General features: G+C 47.4%; 2 protein-coding genes across 2 annotated transcripts; one reads left to right on the forward strand and one right to left on the reverse strand.

Annotated features, from left to right (window-relative positions):
- Positions 1–639: 639 nt before the first annotated feature.
- On the forward strand, positions 640–8096 carry LOC119309654. Its single transcript, XM_037585614.1, has 3 exons — positions 640–797; positions 1320–1708; positions 2077–8096. The coding sequence occupies exons 1-3, from the start codon at positions 749–751 to the stop codon at positions 7552–7554; spliced, it is 5916 nt and encodes a 1971-aa protein (XP_037441511.1). The 5' UTR covers positions 640–748; the 3' UTR covers positions 7555–8096.
- A 188-nt stretch (positions 8097–8284) lies between these two features.
- On the reverse strand, positions 8285–9856 carry LOC119309655. Its single transcript, XM_037585615.1, has 4 exons — positions 9608–9856; positions 9145–9215; positions 8874–9039; positions 8285–8705 (listed from the first exon to the last, which is right to left on the reverse strand). Exons 1-4 carry the CDS (start codon positions 9755–9757, stop codon positions 8523–8525), a joined length of 570 nt encoding a protein of 189 aa, XP_037441512.1. The 5' UTR covers positions 9758–9856; the 3' UTR covers positions 8285–8522.
- Between the last annotated feature and the right edge of the window lie 6 nt (positions 9857–9862).

Here is a 9862-nt window from a genome sequence, read left to right on the forward strand (position 1 = left end):
TCCGCGACCGACACGACGAGCACGGAGCCGTGGGCGAGCGATCCCGTCGGCGGCGTGGTGAACTAGTTGCTAGCGTCATCGCCGCAGAGAAAGCCCGCACGGAGGGACGAATAGGAGGGCGCTGAGGCATAGGACGGAGAAGGAGAAATGCAGCGCGCGCCATGGCAACCTCTGTGTAGTAGGACGATGGAGAGGAGGTGGAAAAGAACGACGCTGGAGACGACTCCAGTGTAGTAGGACGCGGGCAAGGAGGTCGAGAGAAACGTCGTCGGCAACGGTGACAGTGCAGCAAGGCGCTGAGAGGAGGCCGAAAGGAACTTTAAAGCATGCAGAGCCAGAGATGCTTTAAAATGCGTGCTATGCATGCCAAATAGTGAATGCGGGCAACCAAACAGGCCAAATTCTTCGCGCGCGGGTCTGGTTGAACTCTATGAGAACAACCAAACACGTCCATAAATACGGGCTTGTTGTAAAAAAAAATACGGGCTTGTTCTGTAGGTAAAATTTGAAATTCCATTCTTTTTAGGTAAATATAAACAGTACTATTTCCCGCGAGATAAATAAATAAATGAATAATACGACCGCAAGCTGCCGCCCACCATCTCGACCGGGGCACTGAAAGCTCCTCTCGAATCTTTGCTTTTGCAACGCCCCTCTTGCACTCACTCCCCCCGTGCTCTCTTCGCCGAAACATCCCACCAATCCCCCGCCTCTGCTTCCTGTCGCCGCTCGCTCTGCTCCCCGCCCGATGGAGTTCTCCCGCCGCGGCCCAGCCACCGACGACCCTCCGCCGCACGGTACGTGCGTGCCGCCCGGGACACCCTCCGCCTCCGCCTCCGCCTCCGCTGCCTTTGCAGGAAGCAACTAGAATCTGACTGCGATTGCATGCGAAAAGCGCTAGAATCTGCATCTGTTGTTTTGAAAGAGGACTCGAGGATTTGGAAGCCGGTTCTTCCCTGATTTCCGTTTTCTTTCTACTACTAGGAAGAGGTTCTTCTTCTTCCCTACATCACGGGAGGCTCCGAGACCGAGACAATGACTGTTCTACTTCTATCTAATCCGCGGCTTACAGAATAGTAGTAGCAGATTAGCTGTGGTTTGATTTGCTTGGGGGCACAAGATTGAAAATTCTATCTAATCTCACTCACAAGATTGAAATTTCTGCCCAACTTGTTTGTCCACTCGTCAAAAAGCATGTCGATCCTGCTTTATCCGATTCACGGTTCCTCTGATCAGATGCAGAATACGTGTTCAAGCAGACAAGGGCAAGGGCAATGGTGTAGAATTCTGATCCTTATATGTTCCTATTGCTGGTGCAGGGGAGGCAATGCTGGTGATGAGGGACGCCCTGCTGTGGCAGCTCCAGAAGGACCGCCTTCGCCAGGAGATCATCGTGGCCGAGCTGGCCAAGATAGAGTGCGCCACGGCCCTGCGCGCTGTGTCCGGTCACCACGGCACGCCAATGCCCCGGGACAGCATGCCGCAGCACAGAGGGCCCGTCTTCGGCTGGGAACACTACGCCGACGTGGGTGAGGAAAATGATGTGAAGCTACCAAGCAACTATGGAAGGCAGAGTGCAGAGTCCAGATTTTGGAACCCCGCCGTGGAAGATCGCGCAGAAAAATGCTGCAGCCCGTGCAAATGCAGGGTTAATTCGGGTGAACATAACTCGGCATTTGATGAACAGAAACCGCGAGATTCCAGTGAGGTGAGCAGCCTTTCCATTTTGTTCTCTTTTCATATGTCATCCATTTTGCCTAACTACATTAGTTATTAGTACTTCACTGAAATGAGGTGAGCAGCCGCTTTCATCAGTCCATTTTTGTTATTGTCAGGCAAACTGTTGTTAGAAAACATCTTATGTTCTCAGAATCATTTACTAATGATCTGGCCAAACTTTAAAGGACTTATAAGGCCATGATCTACATTTTGCTTCAAAAAAATTACTCGAAATGTTTTCATAAATCTACCTGCTAATGGTATATTCAAACTGCATCGATATCAGAACAAAGTCCACCTTCTCTGTTGTCAGAAGTACATACTAATGGTCTAATCTAACTGCATATCAAACTTCAGAATGTTCCTCCAGATAAAGCGTCGCCTGCGGAGAAGTGGGAACTGACAGGAATAACCATACCAGTTAAGAAGCCGAAGCCACCCATGAGCCCCAGAAAAAGAAAGAAGCCACCCACAAGATGGATTTGCCCGGTGTGCCAGGTACAAGTAAACTCTGCGCAGAAGCATTGTGCTGGGAAGAAGCACCAGTCAAATATAGCAACATTGGAATCAAACATTAAGGCCATCGGTTATCAGAAGATCCGGAAGCCACCTTTAGCAGGTTGCAGCATTTGTCAAGTTATGTGTGGCAGCGAATCAAATCTTGAGATCCACCTGACGGGTAAAAGGCACTTAAAGAAGATTCAAGCTCTATTCGAAGAAAGCAATAACAAGGCAATCAATTCTGAGTCTCTAAAAGCAAACTTGAACCCGGACAGCGGGCCGCTACATGTGGAGAAAATGAACTGTGACTTAGACTCAGAGAACCACCTCAGAGATGAAAGACACAAACTGAATGTTCCAGAAATTTCCAAAGAACAAACACCATCCTCGGAATGGGATTGCACTATGTGCCAGGCCAAATGTGTCTCTAAAGCCCATTTCGAGAATCACTGCATAAGCAGAAAGCATCAACAGAGGACCCAGGTGATACTCAGTGAAGGCGATATCACGAAAACGGGCAGGACCCATGTGATACTCAGCGAAGGCGATGTCACGAAAATGGGCAATCTCCACATGGAAGCATCATGCAAAGAAGGCAGTAACAACGATATGACAAAGAACATTGCGTCACAGGAAGCAAAATCGGATGAGAGCAATGTGCCAGAGCATGCAGAGAAACCACCTTCAGCACAGAGTTGCAACATTTGCCAAGGTATCTGTAACTGTGCACCAGATTTTGATATGCCACAACATGTAGAGGATATTAGTTGCAAATTAAACTGGGAGAGCTACCCCAGGCTCAGAGACCAGAGTCTCCAACTGATGGATGATTGTGCCCTTCGTGAAAAATTTAACCAAGAAAAAAGCAATCCACCAGAAGTTTGCAAGGACCAAATATCATCCTCAGAATGGGACTGCGCTACATGCCAGGCCAAATGTAACTCTGCACCTCAAACCGAGCATCACTGTAAAAGCGGAAAGCATCAACAGAAGATCGATGTGACACTCCATGAAGGCGATATTGCCGAAGTTAGCAGTCTCAGTGCAGCCCCATGCAAAGAAGACAATAACAGTCATATGGACGTTGCGCCATGGGAAGCAAAATCGGATGAGTGCATTGTGTCGCAGCATGTAGAGAAGCCACCTTCAGTATGGAGTTGCAGCGATTGCCAAGTTATCTGTGCCCGCGAATCAGATTTTGAGGTCCACCTGAAGCGTGAAAGGCACTTGATGAAGATTGGAGCCCTGCTCGAAGTAAGTAAGAACATGGCAATTTCCGAGTCACAGAAAGCAAACCTGTACCCGGACAGTGTGCCGCAGCATGCGGAGAAAATGAATTGTGAATTAGACTTGGAGAACAACCTCAGAGATGAGAGACACCAACTGAATGTTCGCTCCCCTTGCAAAGAAAACAACCAAATGAAAAACAATCCTCCACAAATTGTCAAGGACCAAGAACCACCCTCAGAATGGGATTGCGCTATGTGTAAGGACAAATGTAACTCTGAACCTCAGATTGAGCATCATTGTGAAAGCAGAAGGCATCAACAGAAGACCGATGTGACGCTCCGTGAATGCGATATTGCGATAGTGAACAGTCTCCACATCACAGCCTTATGCAAGGAAGGCGATAACAACAGCACGGGCATTACACCACAGGAAGCAAAATCAGACGAGAACAATGTGCAGCAGCATGCAGAGAAGCCACCTCTGGCATGGGATTGCAGCGATTGCCTAGTTACGTTTAATCGCGAATCAGATTTGGTGTTCCACCTGAACGGTAAAAGACACTTAAAGAAGTTTTGGGCCCTACTCGAAGAAAGCAAGAATAAGGCAATGAATTCTGAGTCACAGACAGCAAACATGAACCAGGACAGTGTGCCACAGCATGCGGAGAAAACAAATTGCGAACTGAACTGGGAGAGCTACCTCAGACTCAGAGACGAGAAACACCAACTCAATGTTCAGGCCTGTGAAGCAATCAACAAAGATAAAAACAGTCCAGCAAAAAAGGACCAAATACCGTCCTCGGAATGGGACTGCGCTATGTGCCAGGCCAAATGTAACTCTAAAGCTCAACTTGAGCATCACTGCACAAGCAGAAAGCATTGGCAGAAGACCCAGGTTGTACTTGGCGAAGGTGATATTGCAAATGTAAGCAGTCTTTGCCTCGAAGCCCCATGCAAAGAAGTCAGTAACAACGATATGGCGAAGAACATTGTGTCACAGGAAGCAAAGTTGCATGAGAAAAATGTGCTAAAGCATGCAGAGAAGCCACCTTTAGTAGGTTGCAGCATTTGCCAAGTTATCTGTGGCCGCGAATCAGATCTAGAGATCCACCTGAAGGGTAAAAGGCACTTGAAGATTCGAACTCTTTTCGAAGAAAGCAATAAGGCTATCAATTCTGAGTCTCTGAAAGCAAACTTGAACTCGGACAGCGGGCCGCTACATGTGGAGAAAATGAACTGTGACTTAGACTCGGAGAACCACCTCAGAGATGAAAGACACAAACTGAATGTTTGGACCCTTTGCGAAACAATCAACCAAGAGGAAAACAGTCCACCAGAAATTTCCAAAGAACAAACACCATCCTCGGAATGGGATTGCGCTATGTGCCAGGCCAAATGTGTCTCTAAAGCCCATTTCGAGAATCACTGCATAAGCAGAAAGCTTCAAGAGAGGACCCAAGTGATACTCAGCGCATGCGATATCACGAAAACGGGCAATCTCCACATGGAAGCATCACGCAAAGGCAGGAACAACGATATGGCAAGTAACATTGCGCCACAGGAAGCAAACTCGGAAGAGAGCAATGTGTCGCAGCATGCAGAGAAACCACCTTCAGTAGAGAGTTGCAACATTTGCCAAGGTATCTGTAACTGCGCACCAGATTTTGATATGCCACAGCATGTACAGGAAACAATTTGCAAATTAAACTGGGAGAGCTACCCCAGAATCAGAGACGAGAGTCTCCAACCGATGGATGATCGGGCCCTTCGCGAAAATTTTAACCAATACAAAAGCAACCCGCCAGAAATTTCCAAGGACCAAATACCATCCTCGGAATGGGATTGCGCTATATGCCAGGCCAAATGTAACTCTGAACCTCAAATCGAGCATCACTGTAGAAGTGGAAAGCATGAACAAAAGATTGATGTGACACTCCACGAAGGTGATATTACCGAAGTTAGCAGTCTCATTGCAGCCCCATGCAAAGAAGGCAATAATAGCCATATGGGCATTGCGCCACGGGAAGCAAAATCAGACGAGAGCAATGTGTCGCAGCATGCAGAGAAGCCACCTTCAGTATGGGGTTGCAGTGATTGCCAAGTTATCTGTGGTCGCGAATCAGATTTTGAGGTCCACCTGAAGGGTGAAAGGCACTTAAAGAAGATTGGAGCCCTGCTCGAAGAAAGCAAGACCATGGCGATATCCGAGTCACAGAAAGCAAACTTGTACCCGGACAGCGTGCTGCAGCATGCGGAGAAAATGAATTGTGAATTAGACTTGGAGAACAACCTCAGAGATGAGGGACACCAACTAAATGTTCGCTCCCCTTGCAAAGAAAACAGCCAAATGAAAAACAATCCTCCAGAAATTGTCAACGACCAAGAACCACCCTCAGAATGGGATTGTGCTATGTGTCAGGAAAAATGTAACTCTGAATCTCAGATTGAGCATCATTGTGAAAGCAGAAGGAATCAAGAGAAGACCCACGTGATACTCCGCAAAGGCGATATTGCGATAGTGAACAGTCTCCACATCACAGCCTCATGCAAGGAAGGCGATAACAGCACGGGCATTACACCACAGGAAGCAAAATCAGACGAAAACAATGTGCAGCAGCATGCAGAGAAGCCACCTCCGGCATGGGATTGCAGCGTTTGCCAACTTACGTGTAACCGCGAATCGGATTTGGTGTTCCACCTAAACGGTAAAAGGCACTTAAAGAAGTTTCGGGCCCTACTCGAAGAAAGCAAGAATAAGGCAATGAATTCTGAGTCACAGACAATAAACTGGAACCAGGACAGTGTGCCGCAACATGCGGATAAAACAAATTGCAAACCAAACTGGGAGAGCTACCTTGGACTCGGAGACGAGACACACCAACTCAATGTTCAGGCCATCGGCGAAGCAATCAACCAAGATAAAAACAGTCCGTCAAAAAAAGACCAGATACTGCCCTCAGAATGGAACTGCGCTATGTGCCAGGCCAAATGTAACTCAAAAGCTCAATTTGAGCATCACTGCACAAGCAGAAAGCATCAGCAGAAGATCCAGGTTATACTTGGCGAAGGTGGTATTGCAAAAGTAAGCAGTCTCCACATGGAAGCATCATGCAAAGAAGGCAGTAACAACGATATGGTGAACAGCGTTGTGTCACAGGATGCAAAATCGCCTGAGAAAAATGTGCCACAGCATGCAGAGAAGCCACCTTTAGTAGGTTGCAGCATTTGCCGAGTTATCTGTGGCCGCGAATCAGACCTAGAGGTCCACCTGAAGGGTAAAAGGCACTTAAAGAAGATTCGAGCTCTATTCGAAGAAAGCAATAAGGCAATCAATTCTGAGTCTCTGAAAGCAAACTTGAACCTGGACAGCGGGCCGCTTAATGTGAAGAAAATGAATTGTGACTTAGACTCGGAGAACCACCTCAGAGATGAAAGACACCAAGAGGAAAACAGTCCACCAGAAATTTCCCAAGACCAAACACCATCCTCGGAATGGGATTGTGTTATGTGCCAGGCCAAATGCATCTCTAAAGCCCATTTCGAGAATCACTGCATAAGCAGAAAGCATCAACAGAGGACCCAGGTGATACAAAGCGAAGGTGATATCACGAAAACGGGCAGGACCCATGTGGTACTCAGCGAAGGCGATATCACGAAAATGGGCAATCTCCACATGGAAGCGTCATGCAAAGAAGGTGGTAACAACGATATGGCAAAGGACTTTGGGTCACAGGAAGTAAAATCGCATGAGAGCGATGTGCCAGAGCACGAGTCACCTTCAGTACAGGGTTGCAGCATTTGCCAAGGTATCTGTAACTGCAAATCAGACTTAGATATCCACCTGATGAGTACAAGAATCCGAGCTGTCGCAGAAAAATGCAAGAACACGGCAATGAGTTCTGAGTCACAGAAAGCAAAGTTGAATCCAAATGACGTGCCACAACATGTAGAGGAAACGAGTTGCAAATTAAACTGGGAGAGCTACCCCAGACTCGGAAACGAGAATCTCCAACTGATGGATGATCAGGCCCTTTTTGAAAAAATCAACCAAGATAATAACAATGCACCAGAAATTGCCAAGGACCAAATACCATCCTCAGAATGAGATTGCACTACATGCCAGGCCAAATGTAATTCTAGGGCTCAATTTGAGAATCACTGCATGAGCAGAAAGCATCAAAGGAAGGCCCAGGTGATGCTTGCCAGAGGCAATTTGTCGTAAACAGGTCGTGTCGAGACCGCGGATGAACTACCTTCAGATCAGATGGCTCGAATGGCAATGATGAGCTTCCTTTGGATGGCTCAGGTAGCAAGAATGAATTGCCTTGGGAGAAAGTGGAGTGAAAAAGGCATTGAACCTTTGAGAGGTCTGCCATCTGCAGTGCAACATCTGTAGAACGCTGGAACATCGCCGTGTGGGAAGCTATCCGAAGCTAGGGCTTGTGTTCGTGTATGCAGGTGTATGGTTGTTAGGGGAAGTTGCAAACATGATGTATGTACATTCATTCAAATCTAATGGTGTCCATTTCAGGACAAACTGCTGACTGGTTTCCTGTTTTAATTTTCAATGATTCATGTCATGTGATGATCAAGTATACATACTGTACGATCCAGCAGTTTGCTATGTCTTTACTGAGATCAGAAGATTACCCAGGACCTTCCAGTAGGAAGAAAGGTTTATTTGCTCTGCACGTATAAAATGCTATACTGCCTCTGTTTCTAAATATATAAGACATTTGATTTGAACTACACAATTGATTTGAACTAATAAACAGAAACATTGCTTCTAAATCATCCATAACATGCCTCAAAAGAAAAGCATAGGCAAAGAATGGTGACTCTGAAATCCAGGCTGGATGTTTCATAACATTGTAACAGGATCGAACTTGTCTAAGTGTGTCAAACTATCTCAGTCTATGCCTCTACAGGGCATGAACTGTAAACATGAAGCATGAGTATCCTTATATCAATTGTTCATTTACAGAGTACTAGGCAAATATTTGACGAAACCAGGCAGGGGTGCAGTCAACCACCAGAGAAGGATGCCATGCCATACCCATTTCTACGGCCGGACTAGACCTGCAAGGCTACCCGGTCTTGCCATGCGGCTGCCCTCTTATCATCACTGGCTGGGGAATTTTCTGTATCCCTATAAACTGATAAGTTGATATTGGAGGCCATTATATCTTCATCTACACCAGCCTGATCATGCTTCCCAGGTTCTGGATGGTCCTGGAAACCGGCTTCCTCAGCATTCTGCAGGTAAAGAGAAATCCAGATTGTCAGAAAATGCAATTAGGCAGGTGAAGAGAAATCCAGATTGTCAGAAAATGCAATTCGGCAGGTAACGAGGCAGCAAAAATGTCAGATGTAAGAAATTCACATTACAGCTACAGTCTGACTGCATGACATTTCAAAACATACCATTGCAGAATCATGATTCAAGTCCACATTTGTGTTCTTGCTGGTGGATGGCCCTTCATTGATTCCCAGAATGGATGGGATTTGCTTAGCCTTCTTCTTCTTTAGCCTGTGATGTGTTTGCTCTGGATCATCCTTCGCAAACGAACTGTACTTCTTCCGCAAGAATCTGGCAGAAAACCGCAATTCCAAACTTCCAATGTCAGTGACAGGGAATAAAACCAGATCATAACAAGTAGTGACAAAGAAGTAATCGAGAAACTGTCTGTCGTACTTGACTTCGGCGAGCAGTCCAAGCTTTTGCTGGTTTATGCGCTCTAGCCTCCTCTTCTTTGCCTCAGTTTCCTGCATCAGCCATGCTAACAGTGTCAGCCCCGAGTCCAATCGAGAACGTATACAGTATCCAAGACATTAGTCCGTACTGGTAGAACTAAACTAATTCATTGACACGGTGAAACCCGCTTTTGTTACCAAACATTAGCGGTACAACGAATCCTCAATCCCGAATTTAACAATCCTCCAACTGGACTAGTAAATCAGCAATCAGACAGAAGAGCAATCTGCTAGTAGTAGAGAAGATCAAACAGCGGCGGATTGTGACGCCGCCAAACAAGGGACAAACAAGGCCACGGATACAATGTAGTGTATAATAAGATGAACTTGTGTGCAGAGTAGGAAGAGGTTCGGCGAGTCGGCGGCGGCGGCCAACAACGGCGGAAGGGGAGAGATGGGAGCACCTTGAGCAAATCGTGGTAGTCCCGCCAGAGCGACTCGAACCTGTCCCTCCCCCTGCCGCCGCCCTGGGCGGGCGGCGGCGGCGCCGCCGAGGGAGGGGGCCTCTTGGTGCCCCTCTTCCTGGGCAGGCGCGGCTCCCCGGCGTCGTCCATGGCGCAGGCGAGACCGAGCACCCAGGAAGGCCGGCCGGCGGTGGGCTGGGAATCCAGGAGGGCGGCGGAGGGGTGGGGAGGGGGGAAAGGTAGATAGATCCGGAC

Source organism: Triticum dicoccoides, chromosome 5B, assembly GCF_002162155.2.
Source record: "Triticum dicoccoides isolate Atlit2015 ecotype Zavitan chromosome 5B, WEW_v2.0, whole genome shotgun sequence".
NCBI classification, from domain to species: domain Eukaryota; kingdom Viridiplantae; phylum Streptophyta; class Magnoliopsida; order Poales; family Poaceae; genus Triticum; species Triticum dicoccoides.

Bases quoted from the DNA above. Each gene is read 5' to 3' on its own strand.
- LOC119309655 (XM_037585615.1), bottom strand. From the start codon at position 9,757: ATGGACGACGCCGGGGAGCCGCGCCTGCCCAGGAAGAGGGGCACCAAG. The intron at 9,040-9,144 runs GTACGACAGACA...GTTTTCTGCCAG, and splicing joins GGACTGCTCGCCGAAGTCAA to ATTCTTGCGGAAGAAGTACA. The intron at 8,706-8,873 runs GTATGTTTTGAA...CTTTACCTGCAG, and splicing joins TGAATCATGATTCTGCAATG to AATGCTGAGGAAGCCGGTTT.
- LOC119309654 (XM_037585614.1), top strand. From the start codon at position 749: ATGGAGTTCTCCCGCCGCGGCCCAGCCACCGACGACCCTCCGCCGCAC. The intron at 798-1,319 runs GTACGTGCGTGC...TTGCTGGTGCAG, and splicing joins CGACGACCCTCCGCCGCACG to GGGAGGCAATGCTGGTGATG. The intron at 1,709-2,076 runs GTGAGCAGCCTT...ATCAAACTTCAG, and splicing joins AACCGCGAGATTCCAGTGAG to AATGTTCCTCCAGATAAAGC.